At 39.6% G+C, this 26018-nt stretch overlaps 1 protein-coding gene across 1 annotated transcript in view; it reads right to left on the bottom strand.

The window, feature by feature from the left end:
- Positions 1-202: 202 nt before the first annotated feature.
- Positions 203-26018, bottom strand: part of MARCHF11 (membrane associated ring-CH-type finger 11) — a 95959-nt gene continuing 70143 nt past the window's right edge. Inside the window, exons 3-4 of the mRNA XM_054578203.1 lie at positions 24738-24930; positions 203-583 (exon numbers count right to left, since the gene is read on the bottom strand). Of these exons, the coding sequence (XP_054434178.1) occupies positions 261-583; positions 24738-24930 (516 nt within the window). The 3' untranslated portion in view covers positions 203-260. The remainder of the gene's footprint in view (positions 584-24737; positions 24931-26018) is intronic.

Raw genomic sequence — 26018 nt, 5'->3', positions numbered from 1 at the left:
TCTTTCAACCAAGTTGAGTTAAATTATACGTATAATGATTTCAAGTATCAACTCATGTGTGATAAATCAGAAAGCAAACAACCAGGACTCTTTTTTTTTTTCAGAAAAATGTATTTGCAATTCAAATGTTCATATAAAAAGCATAAATTTTAAAAAGTTCATAGATGTGTTTTTTCAGAAGTGTTATGGTTTTGCCATTCATTGCAATTACATTCCAAAGTAATGCAGGCTGGTCCACACTGCACCATCATAGACTTTTGTCACACTGAAGTCACTCGCATCACAACTTCCCCTGAGCTGTTGTCTTCTGACAGATCTTCGTGGGGCCTCATTCGACTGAACAGATGCAATAACACGTAGCCGCACTGGAACCGAGGGGAGGTTAGCTGCGTCGGGTGGACCAAGTTCCTGTTTCGCAGAGCCGTTAGTGGCAGCCATAAAGTCCTGCTTGTGGAAGACTCTCCCCTGCTACTTTCTTCGATATCTGTGGCTTTGTCATAGTTTAAGACATCCCAGTGTAAGTTAACAGCTCGCCAACGCTTAAACACTCTGTAAACTGCAGCTCCTTCATGGACAATGAGACCTAGAATTCAAGAAAAAAATAAATTAAAATGGCTGGTCATAATCAAGTAACATCAATAACATTTGGGAATGTTATTTTGCCTGCAATTAAGTATTTAGTCAAATTTGTTACTCATCATCTTTAAAAATATGGTATTCTTACTACTAAAATGTTTTGGATAATAGCAAAAACCATATTACATGGGAATGATTAATCAATATTCAATGATTAAGAATCCACTACTATGCAGAAAACAGAGTTACCATGGGATATAATTTACTTTGTCCATTATGGCTCAGGACATATCTTGGGCATTTCATTGCCTTAGGAGAAACACTAGGTTCCTTTATTCATTCGGCATATATTTAACATATATTTCTTGAGCCAAACAATGTGTTAAGGGGTTGACTCCAGCTGGTTACTTAATTTGGGAAGGAGACAGGAATTAATATTGATGCCATCTCCCCAGTTCCTAAAACAATGCTTGACACAAAAGGAGGTATGATATAATTTTTTGTTATTTTTACTTTCCTCAACAATTTAACAAAATTTTATTAAGTGCTTATTTGAGAGCTTTATGTATATTATCTCATTTGGTTCTTACCAGAGCCTTATGAAGTAATTATGGGCATCTCCCCCATTTCATAAGCAAACACACCAAGCCCCAGGCATGTTTGGGAACTTCTCAGGAGCAGACAACTAGTTGCAGTGGGGCAGGAATTCAGACCCAGGCAGGACAGTTCCAGGGTCCTTGCTCTTCGCTGCTTCAGTGAATTAGATGATTATGCATTTCTGAGAGAGCATCTTGGGAAAATAAATTGGGTAATAAAAGGACTTCAGAGACCACAAACTAGCAGCCAGTGAGTCAGATATGGTGCCCTGATACATGGGTTCATGTCCTCTATCCACCCAAGGTTCCACCACACCCTGCATTTTTCGTACATTTCTATTTCAGCTGGAGTGCAAAAGCTTTTGAATTTGTGACCCCCTCACAAAAAGGAGTCCTGCGTGGGGGGTTGGAGGTGTCCTTCAGACAGAAATGTGAGGGGCAGCCCTCCTCTTTCAGGAGGTGGCCAGTCCATTGAGAGGCGGTGGAGAGGTCAGTGAAGTCTTTTTTTTTTTTTTTAATACAATGCATCAGATGCCAACCATTTTTTAACAATAAATTCAAAAATGAGTAGCTCCTCCCTCTCCTGCATTTAGAATCTTGGTTATATGCTCTCAAGACACTCTTAATAAATGTGAACAAGGAAGCGTGTTCAAAATGATTATTTACATATTAGTTTGCTTTTGAGAAAACAGTATCAGCACAATCTCAATGTCAATCCTTAAAAGGACAGACAGCTTGTGGTGTGTGGATCTGAAGGACTTCAGAGACGAAACCGAAGGGACACAGTCCCAGGCACTAACGTGGATAAACCTTAAAACCACAGTGGAAACTTCAAAGCCACAATGAAAAAAATGAATGTTTCAAAAATAACTAACTAAATAACATATTTTTATGGATACAAATTATGATAAATAAAAGCATAAAACATGCATGAGAATAAGAACCATTAAATTCACAATAGTGGGAAGAGAAAAAAAATGAAATGAGATCTGGGAGAGGCTTCAAAGAAGACTTCCAACTGTATCTCTATTGTTGCCTTTTTTTAAGCTGGGTGCTGGGGAACATATTCACCATATTATTCCGTAGCCTCTTCTGTGTGCCTGAATAGTTCCTAATTTCAAAAATGACAGAGAACAAGGAAAATTGACCAAAGACAGACTGAAGAATTGACAGGCGAAGTAGAAGAGACAGTAAGGAGGTGACCCATGTAAATGTGGGGAGCAGGGTGGTAGCAGTAAGGAGAAAACAGAGGGACAAAGTAGTAAACTTGTCAGAGGAGAACTGAACAGCAACTGTAATACAGCGAAAGGGGTAAATCAGAGTCCCACATTTTTAAGGCTGGAGAAATGGGTGATTGAGAGGATGAGTACAATGAGTAAGGGTTTTGAACATGTTTTTTGGGGGGGAGATTAGTTCCTATTTTCATCAACTAAAACAATGCCACATAGGGGAGAGAGACACTCAGCCCTTGGAACAGCACACCTGCCTACTAGCAGAATTTAAGCTTTACACTGCTCCCTCACCGGGAGATCAACTCCAGGCATAGGTGACTTACCAGCATTCCAAAGACATTGCCATAGGCCACCAAAAATGCATATGGTCTAATAAATAAAAATGTCTTAACTGAAACTATTGTACATCACCAACATAACAAGGAGAAATGTAAATGTCTATTAATTACAACAATTTCAAATAATTGTTATAATCAATTTCTTTTTCCAAAGGAATATTTGGAGTTGACCCAAACAATGAGATGACTTTGGGGAAAGCCATATTTAGAAGTCGAAACTACCAGATTTTAATGGATGATTCTATTATCAGCTCTCTGAAAGTTCAGTGGCCAATAATTTAATTTTTCTGGTTCTATTTTTCCTCCTTAAAATGCAATTGGAAAACCTAATCTATACATCTAGCAGAACAGTATGAAGATAAATTAGAATTCATCAACTATAAAGCACTCAGATTTCTTCAGAGATGGTAACTATATAAATACAAGATATTATTATTAATTAAAATATCAATAGTGGATCTATGTGGTGAGGAACATTCATTCACACTAATCACAAAACCATTACAGCTTGCAACGGGTTCACTGTAGATCAGTGCTGTGATAGGGGGAGACAGCTTCACCAGGGAAAAGCACTCATTTTGCAGAATCCTATTCTCTTTTTTATTGATTTCCTTTGAAAAGCCAGAAATCAGATAATTTGCTAGAGCTTAAAGTCACTTTCTGGGCATACACTCCTGGTAGCCCTTTTCTAAATACATAAATCCACCCATGTGCAGAAATAAATCCCACAGGTCTTTACAGAACATTTTGAACTGAATTTAGAGAGAGAGAGAACTACTTGAAGTTTTCACGAAGACACAGTCTCTTAAATTTCCAGCTCCAACTGCTGCTTCTTAATTGCATTTCAAGTTATGAATAATGCTTAGATTGTGTTTTATTCCCCCCAAGAATTCAAAATTACTCCTTGCCCTTTAGAAGCTTAAATTTTACTGAAATACATGGAACCCCGTCCCAGCCCCAATGCTGTGCTCTGTGATGAGCATTTTCCCCGTCCTTCCTCAAATGTGCAGGAGTTGTCGCGAACGCCTTCCGTACTAGTGGTTATGAGAAGACAAGACCTCTATGATCATTGAAATCCAGGAGTAAAAATTCATCCAACTCTAGTTTGTGTGTTGAAAATCCTGCCATTAAAATCACACCGCCGTCCTTTCTTACTGATGATGGGTCTCCTCTGGCTCCCTCACGGGGAAGCCCACTTTCTCCAGCCGCTGTCACTCTCTGAGCAGTACAAGCTAAGCCTTAAAAAGAATTGATCGCCTTGACATTTTAGGTCGTAGGAGAACACGCTTAACTTTACTTTTTCATCTGAGTCACTAAACCTAAAGAGAAAATCAATAATTTCTATGAAATGTAAGTATCAAATATTTTAGAACACTTGCTACATTATTAATGGCATAGACGTGAACAAGGTGTGATTCATGGGAATTTGAAGAGTTGAGCACTGTGTGGCGGCTTTTTATCATTTTCTTGCCAGTAACATTTAATTGGGGCACCCCTTTGTATTGAGGTGCAAAAGAACATTTTTGTTAGAGAATAGTCTTTAAAAACAAAGGGCGGGTTTAAATAGTTTCTGATTTCGTTGAAATAAAAACAATTTGTTTATATAGGTAAAATATACCCGATATTTTTTGGAACATATTTTTTTGGAAGTGGCGTGTTCGTTGAAATTCTTATATGGTAGTAGAAAATGAGCTAATTACCATAGGAACTTATGGGGCAGGCTCTCAGGTAAACATGTTCATACGCACATGCATCCACACACACCATATGTCTATTGTGTGAACACAAGAGAAATGGCGTGTTATCACTGAAAGAGACTTCCAAAATTTACAATCAAATACAAATTTTGATATTAATGACCAAAAAGCACTGGTCAAACATTTCATTTCTTATGTTACCACTCAACTTTTGCCCAAATAAGTTTGGTCAGTTTCACAATTTAAAAACCAGATTTTTATCAAGGATCTATTTTGATAGCCAAGCACTGTGCTATGTGCTTTACATGCACAATTTTCATTTAATCTTGATGGCAATGTTACAAATAGATACTGTTACTGAACAATTTCATGGTTGAGGAAATCGAGACTTACAGAGAACTTGTCCAACATCACGAAGATAAGAGAATCAGAGCTGAGATTAAAGCTCAAATTTGTCTATAAGCAAACCTTGAGTGTTACAGCCCTACTCGTGGTAAATGTCGAATGTAAGGCAGTATCTCCTAGTCACAGAATGACGACAAACTAAAAGAGACCTGCTGTCAACTGAATGTATGTGTCTCCCTAAAATTCTTGTTGAAGACCCTAATCCCTAATGTGATATATCTGGAGGTGGAACTTCTGAGAGGTAAGGAGGGTTACAGTAAGTCCTAAGGATGGGGACCCTGTAATGGGATAAACGCCCTCATAAAAAAGGCCATGTGAGGACACAACGAGAAGATAGTCGTCTGTAAATCAAGATGAGAACCCTAACCAGTCACTGAGTAGGCCAGCACCTTCACCTTGGACTGACTCCCCAGTCTCCAGGACTTTAAGAAATAAATGTTTGTTGTTTAAGCCACCCAGTCCATGGTATTTTAGTACCTTGAACAAGCTAAGACAGACCCTGCAGATAAACTACATCACCCTCATTTAAAATATAAGTAAATTAAGTCCTGGAGACTGTGGTTGGAGCAAAGTTATACGATTAGCTGCCATTTTTTAACATCCTTGTATGTCACTGCCAATGCAACAGCCCTTTCTCTGCTCCCTTCTCCCTCAACCACACAATAGAAAAGGGAGGGGAGCCTTATTTGAAGGCAACACTACATGGTGAGAGCGTCATCTGGTTCGCTGAACACGCCCTGGGCCTTCCGGAGTAGTGTGAGGCCCTGGGGAAACCACAAAGAGACACAGGCTAATGCCCTGTGTGCTGTTCAACCAAAACGACCCTTGGGAAAGCTAAAGAGCTCTCAACTCACAGCAGATATTAGCCAGAAAAGGGCTCTTGATTGTGAAAATATCCAAGATTTCTAGATTCAGTTTTACTCTTCTCCCTTGCCAAGATTCTTTCTCTCTGAAAATTGCACATAACCAAACTTTACATATATAATCCTGTGTCATTCTGAAAAGTCAGTGTGCGCCAAAATAATGGTGACTTTGGGTTCCATTTGACCTCATTTAGGAATATTTTCGAGTCAATCTCACAAACTGGCCTGGCTTTTGACGTCTAAATTTTCATCCCTTCTTGGAAAACCAGCATAAGTTTAGACCGAAGAGAGTTAAATAAATGAGACTTCAGTCCAAGATACTCTTTGCTGCAATAATCTTTGCTGGAATGTAATAAAATGCATTAATCCTCCTAGCCCATTTCCCAACCTACCCCAAATTTAAATGGAAACTTAGATGTGAGTAAAGAGGTGATAACTTTAGAAATCACTCCCCCATTGTTGAGTCTTGTTAATATAAATCTTGAAGTAACCATAAGTCATTATTGCTATGTATACTAATGTTTTTTGCTGGACTAAACTACAGATGGAGCTTAAGGAAAAAAACAGCAATGCAAAAATATAAAACTTAGATAAAGACTGAAAGCAATACATATATCACCACAGAAGTCATTAAGCTCAGGAAACAGTTATAGTAAATCGACAACTTAAGAGGCAAGTCTCTGGGAACTACAATACCCTGATTATATGTGGGAATTTCTGTGAATACATATTTCCAATGGTGCCCATATCAGAACAAATAATGTAAAAGAAATCCTACATAAAATGCACTTACATCTATAAAAGATGGGTTGATTTTTCTATTGTTGAATACGAGTTTTAAATACACATTCACAGAACCAAGTTGTTACTGGCAGACTGGTCATTAATGCTTTAATGAGAGCTTGATGCTTTACAGCCTCAACACAAACCACTGGTAACAAAATCTGTACAGAAACCATGATACAGACAACTTATTGAGAAACACCCCATGACATGAAAACCTTTGACACTAGAGGCTAATTTCCAAATATCGATGACCTAACTCACTCAACCCCAAAGCAGATCACAGTGCACACGAAGAGATGATTATTGAATAGTAAAGACCCCAAATGACTCTTTCTCTGGGATCGCACAACGGAAAATTCATGGTCACTGTCCTATAACACTGACAACACTCTCTCTGTCCTCCTCGCTGCCCAACAAAACCTGCAGCCATCAGCCTAGATGCAAAGAGCACATTAGTGCTGCATTTGTAATGCTGATGATATCAGTGACTGGGAATAGAACAAGACGGCAAAGCCAAATTCCAGGAAGGAGCAGCATCTCTTACTAGCTGGCAGTGGGAGAAGCACGCCCTTTCCTGCAAGGTCCTGACACAGGGTGAAGTGCTTCCTGACCTGCCCTCCTCATACCGGTTAAGGACCATCTCCCAAGTCAGCCGAAACCTGAAAATCACCTAGACTCCTCTATCCCCTTGCACTAAATGCTGCTAATTCTGCCTTCTTAGCAAATCTGAGATAAAACATAAATCAGAGAATTCCCTGAAAGGAGCACTCTCCTACATTTGCATGATGAAGTATTAAACATGCTTCAAGATCTAAATGCTCTCATAATTTTTTTCTCTGATTCACTCAAAATTAATCATTCCCTCCTACCTTCTACCACACCACACAAGAAACACCTGCACTGTTTTACTTATTACCCATTTTGGAACAACTTGTTTATATGCCTGTGACTCTAATCAGCTGTGTGCTCTCTGATGACAGGAACCCTATTCCTACTTCAATGCCTTATACACAGTAGGAATTCAATAAATCTTTACTGAATGAGAAGACATGAGAAACACTGGAATTTAAAGGGATAACAAGAATTGACAACCTAGTTGTGGCTATTATTAAAACAGAGAAGAGATCTCAAGTTTTGTTCTTCAAAGCATTAGGGTAGTATCTTGATATCAGAGACAAACAGGTGTACACTCCAAAACTAGAAATTAAAAGGGCCCATATTTTATGACAGCGGATTCTGGGCCATTGGGGTGGGGATGGCAATGATTATGTAAACACAGAGACAGACATACCCGCTGAGGGTTCAACAGGAGTAAATTCTCTACAAGGATTTTTTTTTCAGCCCCAATAAATTTAGCAGCCTCCCTCATTGTTTGGTGGGCCTAGTCATCAAATGTTTGTCTGCATAAATCGATCATGAAGTCAGACAGTTACAAAATTATTGTACCCAGACCCAAAGACTAAGAGACAGGTATAGATTCCAGGTAAACAGGGAGAGTAAAAAAGATGTTATCCATTCATCTGACTGACCACTTGCTTGCCTAAGAAGTCAATCTATCAATTAATTATTTTAATTATTTCTTTATTCTTTAGTAGACAGAAGACTCCTGATCTTTTGATTACGAGCCCTGGAATATTACCATACCATGGCAATATTCAGAGAACAGTCCTCAAAAACTGCAAACTTTTTGTTATACATTATAAAATACATGATGTTAAATTTTGTTTTGTTTTGTTTTTGCAAAAGGTTTCAAAGAATTCACTGGAGAGAACTGTTAATCTAAGTTTCTACCCAGAATTGCTTGAGGTAAAAAAACAAACAAAACTATGGATATGATTATTTCAATAAAAGAAATAAAGGAATGAGCCTGGTATTTTTACAGATAAAAAAATATATATCCTAGAGTTCTCATTAAACTGGGAGCATGAATTAGAATCAGTTTAATTTCAGTTGAATGCAACTTCAATCCTGTCCTCAGTTCATGAACAGATGAAAGTAGCAAGGGTTAACACTGTGTATCACAGGGCTAAAGGGACTCAGTTACTGAATTTCAAAATTAGAAAATTTGGGGTATGACTTAATCCAACCCCTTCATTTTGGGGTATGAGGGTCCTAAGGACCAGAGAGACAACATGGCTTGACAAAGCATCCACGTCCCACGGTTCGTGTCCAAGCCCAGAATCAGAGCCAGACGCTTGACGCCGGTTCCAGAGTGCTCACTCGGCAAGAACTCAAGACTTCAGCAGCCCTCCTTGGGCAAAGCCAGCCCTCACTGTGCCTCTCTGGCCCAAGGAGTATTATACTGACTATGAAGTGGATAGAATCAAAATCTCCCCTTCAGTTAAAGCAGAGGCTGGGGTGTAAGCTCTCTGGCCTTTAGCCTCAAGGGTACATTGCAGCATTTGGACAGGAGATGGGAAAATTCCAATGACCCTCACAATTTATAACAACAAATTACTCTGCAAGCCTGATGTAACAGTATGAGGTTTAAACACTGATCAAAATCCACCTCCTGTGTTAACTAAACTTTTTGGGATCAGTAATCTACTTTGATATACGTCCATTAGTTTCCACACTCTAGTATGTGGACCAAAGCCAGTTCTTAGAAGGAGACTATTAGTAGACTTTTCCTCATGGGAAGTAGAAATAAACACAAGTAATTTCCTCCTTTTTCCTGCAATGGACAAACTGTCTACTGCAAACTCATAGAACACAGTGTTATTAATCTTTAGAGTAAACCATATGTGTCTTGGTTGTTTTATCTTCCAGGGTGAGAATAGTATTTTTAAAAATCTAAATTTAAATATGTAAAAAAAAAAACCTCTGTTTATCTTTGTCACCTATGATAGGCTATTTCACTTTTCTTGGCCTTATTTTTCATTTCTCTTAAATCATACAGGCAGTGGGTAAAATTTCCCAAAAGCAGTTACCATCTAAGCATAAATAAAATGTCTAACTCTTCCATTTCATTCACGTCTGTTAAGTTTAACTGCAAAAATTAAGGGAATTTTTAAGCTAACTATAAAAAAAATGCTCAAACCTCTGTTTCCTTGATATTTTATTCTGTGATCTAGCAACAGAATTTGAGGTTGAAATGTGATTCCTTATATAAACAATTATTATTAAGAAATTGTTTCATGCAGATCAGCGGAAAGAGATGGCTTTGGTATGGTGTATTAAATATTTTCCATTCTCTTAACTAATGTTTCTGTATTTTTTGGTTCTATTAATTTAGAATGAGTAAAGGCTTCACAAAATAGCTACATTATTTTGGGTTTTTAGAAAAATTTTTTTCCCACCATTTCCAATCTAAAATCAGTTCTTTCATACTTAAAAGTATTTCTACTTGATGTCTCACCTCACAAAAAAAGCAACAAAGAAGTGGTTTCACTTTATTGACTAGACAACATTTGTAAATTAGCCATTCAGGCTCAGCATGTAAGAAGTGGTTTCTACCAAATAATAAATAGAATTAACTGACACATAAACTACACAGGCCCTGGAGCAACAGGGTCTGGGATTCCAATCTTCGGTGTCTCTTCCAATCTATGTGACCTTGGAAAAACCTGTTAATGGTGCCTTAGTTTTCTCATCTCTGAGATGAGAATAAAAGTATCTACACTTCATTGGACTTTTCTGAGGATTAAGTGTTCAAACTTAATAGAAGTGCTTAGAATCTTGCCTGGATCGCAAAAAACATGCTGTCAGCTATCACTAGAGATACAGCTTTGGAAGCAGTGGGAACCATACATGGATCTCATCTCTATGCTCATCTCTGTGGTTTCTCATGACATAAGAGTTTGTCCCCTACTCCGGGTAGCACACCCAGTCCCTCATCCTCCATATAATACATAAAAGCATCATTTAGAAGAATAGTCATACTCACTTTTGCTTCAGTTAAAAAAAAAAAAATCTTTACTGCAAAACAGAATGAAGGCAGGAGATCCCCGAAGAGGGTGTGCCAGTGCTGAAGAAGGATCCTGGGTTGGTAGGTTAAGGGAGGTGCCTCTTCTTTTCATGGTCCTCATTACCACACAATCTACTTGGCTCCCTCTTGCAAGGAAAACTTCCTGTTCCCAAGTTGGGTTGGCCTCTTTAATAACCTCATTTCAGAGTAGCTTAGGAATGCACTCAGCTCTAACGTTGGTGCAGTTGTTCCCAAACCTCATGTGTTTAGAATTCTCATAACCACTTTTCTGGAAAATAGTCACAGAGAGAGTCAAGTTTCCCAAACACACACATATGTTCCCGCCTGCTTGCAGAGTAAGGCCACAGGAGCTGTCGTCGCCTGACCGCTCACCTGCTCTCCACAGTTGCAGCTTGTGTGTCCTCTGATTCGTGGATGTCCTTGGCTTCCTAGACCCATGCACTTTGGGTCCATGTGGATGACTCAGCCACAACGTGGTGGGCCTAATCCTTGCCCTCCTTGAGTGATGATCCTCCTTCACTCCAGCTGGGAACTTGCCCTTCCAGAAATGACAAGCTCTAAAACTACCACCCATTGCTGATAATAACCACCTCCAATGCCTCTCACTCACTTTCTTAATGTGTCTTGTTCCACCCCTTGCAGACTTTGAGCCCCTGGACTGCGTAGTCTTCGCCTGACCCGCCAGCTTCTTTCTGGCTGTGGTCCCTTCCCTAAGAACTGAGAAAGCGCAACCCATCCTTTACCAGGGGTGTCCAACCTTTTGGTGTTTCTGGACCACACTGGAAGAAGAGTTGTCTTGGGCTACACATTAAATACACTGTGACATGTAATCACAAAAAAACTCAATGTTTTATGTTAATTTACAATTTTGTGTTGGGCCACATTCATAGCCATCCTGGGCTATGACACCCCTGTTTAATCACTCTCTCACCAACGGAGTGAAAGGCAAGGTTCATCTTGCTGCTGTCTTCCAGCAACTCTGCATACGAGAACCCATCATAGCCCAATCTCACCATTTCACTGCTCTGCACTTACTCTTCATCCCTATTGGGTAAAAAAGGACAGCTGTAAAGCCCTGTAAATTGGGGCCACCCCTACTCCTGTCTCAAGAGGGCACTCAATCATGTCCAGTAAGGCTCTTGGCTCAGCTTCCTCCCCCAAAGCCCTCTGTGGCTCTCCTCAGACTCCCTTCCCCATACTGTGCTTCTCTGTCTCAGCAGATGGCCATAGCACCTACTTGACAAAGGTATTTTACAAGGAGTCCCTTTAGTTTATTCTCCCAGAGCAGCAGCTGCAGCCATCCCTAGCTGTGCCACCCTTTCCCCCTGCCTGCCCGCCTCAGGGGCACAAAGTCCATCCTATGCAAGTCAAACCCCTCCCCTGTGTGCTGGGTTCTATTTCTGTGTTCTCAGGGACATCAAGCTGTCCCTTCCCACCTGGATCTTCAATCTTCTGATTTCTTTGGGTCTCTCTTCTCAGTATTTGCCCATGCCTAACTCTACCATTAAAACATGGAACCTTTCTCAATTCCACAGTCCCCTCTTTATTCTGTCCTCATTCAGCTGAGATCTGTGACATAGTCTGACCCCTCATCTGCCCATTTCAGCCATCCTCAGCCTACTGCAGTCTTGTATCTATTCATCCGACCCCTGTATTGCCAAAATCCAGTGAACACACTTAGGCTTTATTTCACCTACTCTTGACGTGGCATCTGGGACTGTTGGTCACTTGCTCCTCCTCCCCGAAGTTCTTCCTCACCTAATCTGACCCCACTGTTTTTTTCACTGGTCATGCTTCTCTCTGCCTTCTCTTTGAGTTTCTGTGTGCTCCTCAAACTGCCAATCGTCTCACCTGAATCACTTTCTTTTGCCAACATACTGGTTTCAACTACCAGATATACCATAATCTCCAACTCAAATTTCTATCCTCAGTTTCAGACTCCTAAATCCAGCTGCTTACTAGCCATATCCACCTAGACTCCCCAGAAAAGAAAATGTTCAAAGGAACTTATCTTTCCTGTCAATCAGCCTCTATGAATCACATCTGATGGTCCCTGTCCACTGCTCCCCCAACTCCATCCTACCGCCATAGAATTGATCACCTTGTCTTCTAACTGATCTCTTTTAATATTATGATAGTCTAGCAGCTGCCCACTGCCAGTCTTAATGCAGGCCTAATCACAGTATTACAACTCCCCCAATGTCGGCCTCTCACTCCCTCCCCTTCAACAACCCCTTGCCATCAAGGTCCTTTCTTCAATATCAAGCTGATCAGTTGGGTACAGCAGACCACCCTTAGGGGTCCCTGAGCTTTCCCTCTCCTAAGCTCCATCACAAGGGCCCTCTAGCTGATCAAGACTTATTCCCCCACTACTACTTGCCAACAAGCATCCTGTGTTCTTGCCACAAGAAATCACATGAATCCTTAAAAATATTACATGTTTTCATGTGCTGACAAGTCCAAGCAGTTGCTCCTCTCTGGTCCCCCGTTGATTTTCTTTAAAAGTTAGCTCAGGACTTCTTTCTTCCCATAGACTTTGCTGACCCTAAGTATGATTAACCTTCCCCCATCTGCTCTCACATATATTTCTCTCCTGGAACTTCGCAAGTTGTAATTGAAGTGCTTATTTCCCTATCTCTGTCCAGCAGCTGGTGAGCAGGGGGCGTGTTATATTCCAGGGCTAGACAAACCATTACTTCGAAGGAGCAGAGAGAAAGTATTTTAGGTTATGTGACATTATGGTCTCTCCAAGGTTCCAACTACTCATTGATAATACATGAATGGACATGTCTGTATTCCAATAAAACTATTTATGGGCACTAAAATTTATATTTGATACAATTTTCATATGTCACAAAATATTATTACTCTTTTGATGTTTTTCAACTATTTCAATATGTGAAAACCATTCTTAGATCATGGGCTGTACAAGAACATCCCAGTGTCTTTTATACCTCTACTCTGCACTCCAGGCTTTGGAGACAATAAATAGTCAATTGATGACTGTCACCTCTTTGGCTAAATTACCCCCAACTGAGAGAGATGGCTCAAAGAGTCACACTATGTCTTAAGGAGGAAATGGAAGTCAGCAATAACAATATGTTTGGTCAGCTGCTCTGCTAATTATATCAATATTTCTCCAGAAGAACTTGAACCTTACAAGGTCAAATGAGAGAAAGGTGCTGGTTTGGGTTTTCTCTCCAGGGGAGGCCTGAAGAGTTAATTAGTTTTGAGAGACCATGAAGGGCAAGTAGCAAAACAAATTCCCTTCTATTTTATTTCCTGGGGTTTTTTAAAGGCAGCAGTATCACTAATAATTAACTATGATAATAATCTTTTAGAGAAACTGATAAACATCAGTATGACTAAGGCATACAAAAGCCTATAATTGGTACCTCCAGAGTGAAGAGATAGTAACAGTTTACTTCTTAAAAAGGATAAAAATGTGTTTCATCTCTAAGAATTTTGAATTACAAAGGGCTACGCTGCCTCTCCCATGGAAAGGCTTATCCAGGATGAGCTCAGAAATTATAAACATAAAGGACCGGAAGCTGGGGCTGGTGTTGGAGACCAGACTCCTGCTTGTGCTGTATTAGAATCTTTCTATAAATGAAGTTGTGGCATTTTCTGGGGCAAGAGGCACATTAAAATATTCTGAAATCAAGAAATATGATCTGTGCTTGTAAAAGAATTCTACTCCAAGAAATCATTCCTAACAAGCTAGCAGAGTATGCAACTCTGGTAACAGTCCTGGCTACAGGGGGGACAGACCTTGCCAGCGTGGCCAACCTCACAGCCCGGTCCCCGCCGAGGGAGGAATTTAGAAGGGAAACCCAGGGAGGCTCAGGCCAGAATGGAAGAAGGTTTCTGTCCACCTGCACTAACTAGCAGCTCTGCAAAGGTCTCCTAAGTAGCCAAATTGCTGCACTGAATGGATGTAGGTCCCTGATCAAGTTATAGATCAGGAAGCAGAGCAGGGGTGGCTGATAGTCTTAAGTCAGGGGAAATTGTGATATGACGATTCAACAAGGACATATTGGGCGAATCAACTTTTCTAGTTATTTTACCAAAGAGTGTTTGAGTTCGTGTGTTTGTTTCACATGCCTAAAATTCAGGCAGACTTATCTAGGTTAGGGCTTCTCATGAACTTCAGAATGAAACAGAAGGCCAACACCTTCGGCAGTGCACCTTCTTAGACCGTAATGCAAAATGCCAACCTCCCACTGAGGCAGCTCTCCACGGCGCCCGCTGTGGCTGAAGGCTGGCCTCCTGACATTCAGGGCTGTTTTCCTGAGCGATCTCCGTGCTCAGGTCCCAGACCTGGTGGTGGTGGTGGTCGTCACTGGGGTGGATGGAAGTGGAATGTGATGGAAGTTTGAATCTGGGCTTCCAATGTTTTGTGATTAAAAAAACAAACAAACAAACTGCTTGACACAAATTAGAAGTCTTAGAATCAAACTTGCTGACAATTTTGAATCGGGTGGGGCAGGAGTCGGGGCATAGGCAGCTGATGGCTATTATCCCCACCCCCCACAGGAAAAGTACTTTCGAAGTGGAGATGGCCTGTGTCCATCACACTGGGTGCTGGGGTCCTGGTCCTCCTTAGGGCAGGCTAGGACAGGGCTCACTCTAGTGGAGTTGGTAATATATCTAACTAAATGCAGGACACCTAGTCGCTCCTCATTCAGCTGAGGCCTGTGACATATTCTGACCCCCCATCTGCCCATCGCCATCCTCAGCCTACTGCAGTCTTGTGTCTATTCACCCAACCCCCGTATTGCCAAAATCCAGTGAACACACGTGGGCTTTATTTCACCTACTCTTGACGTGGCATCGGGGACTTTGTTACTCTGTGAAGGACAGCGCCTGCGCAGGCCCTAAACAGTGCAATCAACATGCATAGTCTCTTGGTAATTTTACATTTTCATTTGAAACTACTTGATAATTTCACATTTTTATATATATATATATAATTTTATATTTATATATATCTATTTTGCAGCTTAAAAAAAATGCTCTCTCTACAATGACCCAAGGCCTGTACTTTCTGCAAACTTTGCCAGCCATTGCTCTTTCAAGCACCTTCTTCTATGTGGTCGATGACCCTGTGTGGTTACTAAGCAGGAACTGGAAGCTCTTCTGTGCTCTCCAGCCAACTTATTGTTTTCTGTTCTACATTATGGCATTTCAATTCCAATGCTAATTTCTTTCAAACTCTTTCAGTAAATATGTTTCTCATTTAAAATATTGTCAATTTCTGAATCATGCTGATTGAGAAGTGCCAGAGAGCATGGAAAATCTTAAAGAGGGGAGAGTCTAAAAGTCATTTTTATTTTGCTTGGAATGCATTAGAATTTTTTTTCTTTAGTTGATTTACTTTTTTAATTATGCTTTGCTTAAGCTAATTGCTTTATACTGGTTGAAAGTGAGCCACAGGAAGGAAGATGACCTAAAAGTGCCATTTAGAAGGAAACACGCTGGCATCAGACAGAAGACTGGTCATTCTCGATAGCAAGAACTCATTTGTGGTAACTGGGTTTGATTATCCTAAACTTGTTTGTTGAACTTCCTCACCTTTCCTCATTACTATCAAAGAATTATAAAATGTACATTTTAAATTCCATGTCAATAAAATGTTAAATAATGTGGTACTTTAAGCTACATTGCCTGAAGGAAAAAAATAGCAAAGTGAAGCAATAACAAAAGCAAGAGAAAAATATTACCTTGGCTTTTAAAAATGTAAACATATGTCTGATATCATCAGTCTAAAGCTGTAGGAATATGTTGTGTTTATTTATTATTCTGAAGTGCTATAATGAAATGTGCATACAAGTTACCAACTGGGAACTCTAAATAGTTTTCCTGTGTGTACAAGTTTTTAAGTTGCTTTAGTTAGATATATTACCAACTGTGAAAAAACAGATTTTCAAAAGGGCTATAATAATGTTGATAGAATTTACATGAATTTTTAAAAAAATTATTTAAAATTCAAAACATAGGAAAATAAAACTTTATTTTGGAGAGTATGGCATTTCTTCAGAGGAGCATTTTGTTTTTGGTATTGACTATAATTGGCCCAGTAAAGAAAAGATATTTTGATTTGATCCTCATTCTAGTACATCTCAGATTATTTTTAAAATTCCTTAATTTTTGCAGCTTTCAAAAGCAAGAAAGTATAAACAATCATGTTATACTTTATTTCATTATTTCAAGAGAGCACTGAGAAGTACACTTGGTTCCTGATGGGAAAACTGTGTGCGTGTGTGCGCGCAAGCAAGCACCCCCCCGCCCCCTGCATCTGCATGCTTGTGCTTTAATCTGAGAAATAGAAAAATACAGAGAACAAGCAGTAACAGAAGCAGTACTTTAGCCACAGAGCCAAGTGACCGAGGAGCAATTTTTCTTAAAGCGATTTCAGGGAGCACTTTCCTCATGAAAGAAAGGGGCAGACTGAGGAGTGAAACCCCCTCAGTGTCAACAGTGTAAAAGAAGAGACTGGCCCCTAAGCTCCTAAATGCGCAGGGAAGGCAGGGTTTTTGAGAGGCGGTGATCTTTGATTTTGATCGCTCTTGCTGGATTTCACTTTTCAGAAAGAATAAATGGAGTGTTTACAACACAGATCATCAGTCTCTGTCCCTGCACATCGTGTCCCTGGCATCCCAAAAGACACCAGGGAGCACAGGCTGCATGTTCGCCTGGCCCAGTGTGGCCATTCTTACTTTCTTAGATAAAAATTACCTCATAGACTTAAACAGTTATAGAATGGATTTTTAAAAAACCACTCTAATGGTGTTAAATACAGTTCCAACTACCAGCTACAATATCAAAAAATGACATCCATGCTTGTCAAGGACCAGGAAAACTGAAACTCTCGTAGTAGTGCGAGGCGAAGGAAAATATAAATTGTTAAAGCCTTTTTAGGGTACAAAATGTTAACATGTGCTTATTACTGAAACCAGACTTTCCACTTCTTGGAATCTGGCCTACAGAAATACATAAAAGGATGTCCTTCGCAGCATTGTTCCTAATGGCAAAAATATCCATCAACAGAAGAAAGTTTAAGTAAATCGCGTACATCTGTTCTAATGCGAAAAGAGCTCGAGATCATATTGTTGAAGGAAGATGACTATTTGTATGAAAAATAAAACACGTAAATGTCTCGGTACCCATGTGCATGTGAACCTAATGAAAACGATCTGGAGGATACGCGGCAGAACATTGAGAAGGGATGCTTCTTCAGATGGACTGACGGAACAGAGTCAAGTGAATAAAATGGCCTTTTTTAAGCTTTATGTATTTCACAATTATAAATACAAAGGTGTTTTTTTTAATTTGAACATATATATATATTTATGAGGACAATTAAGAAAAATTTTAGAAGAACAAAAGTAATCCAAGTTTCTAAATTTTGTCATCATAGTTAGTTCCTTCCCTTAGTATTTCAGGGAAGATCAAACCATTTTCCAGACGTGGATTTGACACCACTTTACAGTGTTACTGAGATTAGGTATAGTAATCACTGATATTTTTGGAATTTCACTAAAAAAATAGGATTTTAGTTTTAGTTTGTTGCTTCTGCCAGAAACTGAACTCACCTCTATTCTGCTAAACACTAAATGACTTGGGAACAGCTCTCCTTTTTAGACACAAGTGAATTAAATGACTCCCTGTCTTTGTGGCCATCTTAGTCCCTCAATCTTTTAGTCATTAATAAACGTATTCTTCCTGTGGACCAACCTTGCCTAGAATCACATCACCAATGGAAGTAAGAGCCTTCTATTTTCTCAATGCACAAAGTTAAGAACCATGTGCTGTTCCTAGTGCCATCAGCCATTCGTTTGCTCTCCATTTTTGGCTTGGTAACCTTCCTTTGTCCACTGTGCAAATCCTCTCAGTGGGGAGCCTACCTGAATCTGCTTTGGTTATTACTTCTCCCTAAATTACTGCCCCTGGGCTACATCATCTGGGTGGTTTAAATCCTTTATATTAGTTTTTCTGGTACACAATGATAGTCTGAATGCTGTCTTTTTAAATATATAAAAGATCTCCCCAGATGTAAGAGTTTTCTCTCTTTATACCTCCATTTCCTTAAGACATGTGTCCCTCTTACAACTCTCTACCTCTTGACTGCCACCCTCTTCACTGTTAGTACCCTTCTTTCTCTTCATCCTCTTGAACTCATTTTCACTTTATTCATCTTTCACGGAACAGTTTCTTTATTGTTGAGGAAACACAACCTATTTATACAGACATGGTGAAACTTGTTAAATCAAATCCTTACCCATTTACCATTCAATCATCTAGAAATCTGTCCAATATTGTAGCCACTAGCTACATGTGGTTAAATTTAAATTAATTTAAATAAAATTAAGTTTAATATGCAGCTTCTGTTTCTCACTAACTACATTTCAAGTACTCAATAGCCAAATGTAGCCAGTGTCTACGGTCCTGGACAGCACAAATATACAATGTTTGCATCATTGCAGAAAGTTCCGTTGGACAGCCCTGATTTAGGTCCTTCGACTCTCACAGTACTTAGACCCTTGAGAAAATTCAAACCTTCAATAGCAGGAAAAAAACTGGCGGTGTAGGTAAACATGGTTCACTTCTTTGCACAATCACATCAAAATTACAACTAAAATATTGAACCATCACTCAGGACCATCAGAAATCAAGTTGAATGGAAGTCTGACAAATACAGAATTAAAAAAAACACATCCATCCAGACTGGTAGGAGGGGCGGAGATGTGGAACAGGCTGGTCTCACATCCACATGTGGAAGATAAAAGTTTGGGAGGAAAATCTTAGGAGCAAGGCATCCCAGCTCCACACCAGGTCCCCTGCCAAGGGTTCCAGTGCCAAGAAGATAAGACTCCACAACTATTGACTGCAAAAATCAGAGGGGATTGAGTCAGAGGAAGAAACTTCTGGAATCCCAAGTAGTTCTGCTTAAAGAACACACAGGCTTACTCAGATTCACTCCCTCTGCGCTCCAGCACTGGGGTAGCAGCTTGAAAGGTACCAGTGGCATACAAGGAGGAACTGAAGTGTCTGATATAAAGGTGGGAGCTAGAGGACAGTTTTCCCCTAGACAGAAAGTTGGGCACAGGCCATTGTCCCTTTTCTTAGCCCTTCCCCCAGAGTCACAGAGCTGGAAGGCTATTGCCATATCTGAGACTCCATCAACCTAGCTACACTATTTGCCCTGCCCTGGAGATCCCCTGAGACTCTGTCCCACCCACTTACAGGTTCACCCAAACTGTTAATGGTGACTTCTGCATATGAATGGCTGATCTTGGTTCCTGCTTCATGACTTCCTAGGTCCTACCAAACAAGCAAGAGCCAGCCCCAGTGAGCCCCCAGCCCTCATACCTCTTGCTAAGTGGCTCCAGGCATGGCACTAGCAGAAGCCAACCCAGATTCACAGGCTGGGAATTTCCAAGCCCAGCACAAGTGGCAGCCATCTCAGACTGCTTTATATCTCATGCAGGCAGCCCCGGGCAGAACACAAGTGGGGGCTGACCTTGGCCTGCACTACCTGGGAAACTCCAGGGCCTGTGCAGGAGGCCCTGTGTCCACTCACTGGACAGCTACAGACCACGTCAGAGTGCCATCACCCTGCCCATGCACAGCTGATCCTCCACGGAGGGCAGAGGTTGGTGGTAAGTGGTCACAGCCAATCTTTGCAGCTGACTTGCCTGGGTAAATCCCATCCACTGATCTACCAACAACAATCAAGGCTCAACTACAAGAGAAGGGTATACTTAGCCCACACAAAGGGTTCACCTGAAGTACCCAGCTTAGGTGATAGGAGAGGCTGTGCCACTGGACCCTACAGGACACCTTTTACATTAAGCCATGCTACCAAGACACAGAGGCAAAGCAGCTCTACTTAATACATAGAAATAAACACAAGGAGGCTGTCAAAATGAGAAGACCAAAAATAAAAAAAAAAATAGCCCAAATGAAAGAAAAGATCAAAAGTCCTGAAAAAAAGAACTAACACAATGGAGAAAAGCAATCTATCAGATGCAGAGTTCAAAACACTGGTTATAAGCATGCTCAAAGGACTTAGTAAGGACCTCAAGAGCATAAAAAATATCCAGTCAGCAATGAAGGTACACTAACTGAAATAAAGAACAACTTCAGGGAAACAACAGTAGGGTGGATGAAGCGAAGAATGAAATCAATGATCTGGAATGCAAAGAAGCAAAAAACTACACAGAATAAGAAGAAGAGAAAAGAATCCAAAAAAACAAGGATAGTGTAAGCAGCCTGTGGGACCACTTCAAGCATTCCAATATTCGCATCCTAGTGGTGCCAGAAGGAGAAGAGAAAGAAAGAAACTGGAAATCTATTTTTAAAAAAATGAGAGAAAACTTCCCTAATTTGGTGAAGGAAATAGACATACAAGTCCAGGAAGCACAGAGAATCCAAAACAAGATGGATGCAAAGAGGCCCACTCCAAGACACATCAAAATTAAAATGCCTAAGGTTAAAGATAAAGAGAGAATCTTAAAATCAGGAGGAGAAAAACAGTTACCTACAGGGTAGTTCCCATATGGCTGTCAGCTGGTTTCTCAAAAGAAACTTTGCAGGCTAGAAAGGATTGGAAAGAAATATTCCAAGTCATGAAAAGCAGGGACCTTCAGCCAAGATTGCACTACCCAACAAAGCTGTAATTTAGAATCAAAGGGCAGATAAAAAGCTTCCCAGACAAGAAAAAACTAAAGGAGTTCATCATCACCAAACCATTATTATATGAAATGTTAAAGGGAGTTTTTTAAGAAAAGGAAGATCAAAACTATGAAAAATAAAATGGCAATAAATACATATCTAGCAACAACTGACTCTAAAAAACAAACTAAGAAAACTAGAAGAACAGAGACAGAATCATGGCTACAGAGAGCATTTTGATGGTTGCTAGATGGGAGAAGGGTGTAGGGGAACAGGTGAAGAGATAATGGGATTAGGAAGTACAAATGGGTAGTACAGGATAACCATGGGGATGTAATGTACAGTATAAGATACGGAGTAGCCGAAGAACTTATCTGTATGACCCATGGACATGAACAAAGCTGTGGGGATTGCCTGAGGGATGGGGCTGCTGGGTGGAGGGGGACCAAGGGTAAATAGTCAGGTCAACTGTAATAGCATAATCAATAAAATATAATTTTTTTAAAAAACATAAAAAAAAGAAAAAATAGATGATGAAAAGCAGAAAATATATTAATAATAAATGAAAGCAACAATAAATTCACTGTGGCTGGAAATAAGTAAATAAATTTCCCAAGTAAGTAAATTTTCTATAAATCTTTACATTTCTATTTAAGAATCCAATAAGAATCTCATCGTAAACATTGTATACACTGGCTGGATCATAACATTTTTTGATTCTGGAGTAATCTATAGATTTTTCAGAACCATTTTTTTAAAAGAACATTTATGAAGCTGCCAACCTACTCCTTATAAACAAGTTTAAAAAGCTTGGATGAATAGAAATGTAGGAATGTTTTCAACTGCTTTAAAGCCCTCTGAATGGCGAGCCAGTCTTACATCCTCCAACAGTGACAAGGGGGCCATCCTCCCATTGCCGAGCATCTCCTCACCCCACAGCCTGCTTGGCTCTCACCTCCCCATGGAGTCCGCCGGAAACCATCCACCCTCTACGTGCGGCGGCCCAGTGTTCACCTCTCCCAGCTCTGTCCCGTCTCCTCTGCACACTGTCACGCTGTGCCCACCTCAGTGCATCTACTTGCCTACTACATGTCTGTCCTGCCTGTGGGGCTGGAAGCTCCTTGGGGGCAGGGAAGAGATGGACACATTTTTATTCGCAGCACCTAGCACTGTGTCTGGCACATAGAAAGTCTTCAATAAATATTAATTAAACTGAGCTGAGCAAATTGGCCTCTAACTTGCTTTTCATTGTATTCCGACTCAAACTCTTGCTGTCGGGGATATTTGAGGTGTAATCAATGTAATCTATTTTGTCACTGTCTATACTTAATTACCAGACATTTAAATTAATTTGAAATGTTAGCAAGAGCTATTACAGTCTATGATCTGTTTGGCTACTAGAAGCTTATCTCTATTTGCTTTCTTGACTATAGATAGTAGTTTCCTGATTTCTTGGGAGAAAAAATAAAATTTTCTCTGGCCCCAGACTAATTAATGAGTTTTCCAAGTGAAATCAAGAATGCTGTTCAATCTGAATTCTTTAATATTTTTCAAAACATACATAAATCATTGAATAATGAGATTTGGATTTGATGAGCCAAAAGACAAAAAGTATTGTCAATACTTAAAACTTACATAAAAATTCACTCTCCAAAGTGTCTCCAGGAAAATGTCAACTGGTTTTTGTTCCTAAGAAACTTGACCTTATAAAATGGGCAAATTCCTAGATTTCAAAACAGATTGCCAAATATATCATAGATTGTTGAAATATCATTAGTTCATATGTATGTGCTTTTTAAGGCAGGATTCTAACATTAGAATCCTGCTAATGTTAGAAGTCTGACATTAGCAATCAAAATTTGAGACATAATAAAACTAAATGCAAGCTGTGAAATTTAGGAAAACAGTTTCCTGACCAGGAAATATATGGCTCCTTTTAGGTAATATCAAGAAAGTTAACTGGGTTTTTTTTCCTGTAGGTTGGATTGGGAATCTAATGGGTTGTTTTTTTTTTTTCACCTTCCTTTTGAATAGTAATGGAATATCACATTTTACAACATTTATGTTGAAAGACAGAAGAAACACTATCTCTGAATTTGTTGAGGGACTTGTAGAACAATTTTGTAATCCTTCTTCATTTAGAACCCTACCCTCGAGATTACATTTGTATAGAGATTTTGAATTTCTAAAAGCGTGCATAGGCATTTTCACATTTAATGCAAATTGTTCATATACATGATTAGCTCAATTATTCAGGCAACATCTGCTCAGTTTACATATTACCCATGACATTTCCTTTCCTTTTTTTTTCCTTTCTGGCTTGAAATTTGATCATTTTCTTTCTCCCTAGCTTTGCACTAGTGACAAAGGAGAAAAGAAGATAAGGAGGGGAAATTTAGACTGATCATATTTTAAAATTTATAGAGGTCTTTTAGAAAAAAATAACAGAATATTAAAACTGCTAGCTAAATTAAGGCTTTCATGAGTAGAGACATTTAAGTGATTTAAATTATTTCGATGTTTGAGATTTACTCAAATACCCTTAATTTACAACTTGCAATTGATAACATTATTTTATAATCATTATTTCATTTAGGCCTGTCCTAAATGATTATCCCCATTTTTATAGGTGAGAAAACAGGAATTTGGGCAAAGCTGATCTGTCCAAGCAGAGACTAGGGCTAGTTGAGCACCCATTCCTTTAATCAGCGTGCATCAGAACCTTAGGAGGCTTGTAAAACACAGATGGGGCTGAAGTTTCTGATTGAGCAGGTCTGGGGTGGGGCCTGAGAAATGTTCATTCCTTAAAAAAAGACGTGGTAGATGTTGCTGCTGCTGGTGGTGGTCTGCAGACCACACTTTGAGAATCGCTGCTTTAAACTGTAGCTGCTCTCCTGAGCTCTTCCCACATTCCACTGAGCTACAAAGCACATCAGTGCAGGGAAAGTGTCCTTGATGTGGTGTTGCCCTCCTCATCCCGGCTCCTCACTGCCAACTGGTCCCCATCAAGGCGCCCGCGGCACCTCCCACACCACATAAACACTGCATGAGCTGGCTTCCGTTTTTCTCATAGACAATATCAGGGAAACAACAGATCAGTGAAGTGAAACGTACAAATAGGAAATCTTTTTTGTAGTGTTGGCTTAGGCTAAAATGTTGGATCCTTTTTCTCTTCGAAGCCACTGAATTTAATAAGTGAAACACAGAGGTACAAGACAGAAATTAAAACTGTCCCCAAGTCCCTGTTCTCTCCCCAAATGAACAAATATCACCACCGGTGTCTTATCAGTGCTATCCCAGCTTTGTGAAGGGTAACTGACTTGCTTTAATTCCTTAGAAATAAATGACTGTCCTTACATTGCCCACCCCAAATAATTTTGAGTCCTCCTTCTTTTGCATTGCAAAACATGTCACTTAACATGGACATTATTCTGTTCATTTTTTCATATTATTTAAGAACATAGATGCTATGCTCTTTTAGAAGAGTGGCCAGGTTGTGATGGCCTGGACAATTAATTAACTGGAGAACCAAGATCATGCGAACCACAGCATTCTATATGACATCCACCTGATGAAAATGTAATAGCTGCAAGAAACGGATTACTGACAATTGGTTAACGTTTAACGTCATGGTCTTACCTATGCACACTAGATCCATAAAACCATACATTCCATAGCAGATTTGAAAAAGGATGTCCTTCCTCTGCCACACTGCATAGGGGCTGAAGGCTGACCAGAGGAGCCAGGTCACACTCGCTATTAAGAACAGGGATCCTAGGATTACAGCAATCATCTGAACTTTCTCAACCAGTGTTATAGAAATGCTTTGCCACTAAAAGAAAAACAGAGGCATGTAAGAAAAGAGGCGCTGTGTTTAATTTAAAAAGAAAAAAAAAACATTTTTATCTCCATGTTTCTCTTTGTAATTTCAGACCCTTTTCAATCTGATCGGCCCCCAAATAAGTTTTTCCATTTCATCCAGGCTATACAAAGTAGACAAGGAGAAAAATATTAACGAATTGCCTTAACTTTATTATTTTCAGTAATTCGCCATTCTACAAGTTTAATCTAGTTTTATTCCAGATAACAGTACTGAGCATGAATGGCTGAGGACTATTTAGTACCTGGAAATCACATTATCATCTATCTGCACGCACAGAATTAAAAACACTCTGGAGAAATATGGTGAAGACTCCTCTATCTGGAAGTTTATTTTGCTCTTACCGCATATGGCTACTGCAAAAAGGGGAATTTCTTGTTTTTGTGAGAATGTAAAAAACAAATAATCAGGTTATATAAGAACAAAAGTGAAAAAGCTATTTAAGGTAAAACACTAGAATAATTATAATGGAACTATAAAATTATATATCATCTGTTATTGGTACACCTCATGTACTCAGATATTATTGACTTTTAATTATTTATAGGGTAATCCACGAAGTCATTTTTGTCAAGATTTAGAATTTGTACACAAATGGAGCATCTTTGAAACTCACAAACTATATAAAGCACACATTATTCAATGGGGAAAGTAATCTAAGACAGTTTATAGTACAAATGATCAAAAACCTTTCAAGTGTGCTATCAACTTGAGAGAATTAATTAGTTATGTTCACACTTTGCATAGGTGAAACAAAACCAAAACTGCTATACAGTTTGTCAGTAAACAATGAAACTCAAAAAAACCTACAGAATCTCATTTTACGTGAAAGAGCTCTGACTGTTGCAACATATGGCTTGTCAGAAGAATTCCTAAACAGTTTAAATAACCTTTAAAAACAAATGAGCTGAAATGATGAGGTCCATTGGGTGAATCTGGTATCTCTAAAACCCTTTACTTACCTGAAGTCTGAATATGTGCATACACAACTGGCAAGTCGATCACTATCAATACTTCCCTCTCCCCTCTCATGTCTCTCG

This window comes from Pteronotus mesoamericanus, unplaced genomic scaffold (genome assembly GCF_021234165.1).
Source record: "Pteronotus mesoamericanus isolate MK-2021 breed Mesoamerican mustached bat unplaced genomic scaffold, CSHL_Meso_final contig_50, whole genome shotgun sequence".
Classification (NCBI taxonomy): domain Eukaryota; kingdom Metazoa; phylum Chordata; class Mammalia; order Chiroptera; family Mormoopidae; genus Pteronotus; species Pteronotus mesoamericanus.
This window is presented reverse-complemented; position numbering and strand designations above follow the sequence as displayed.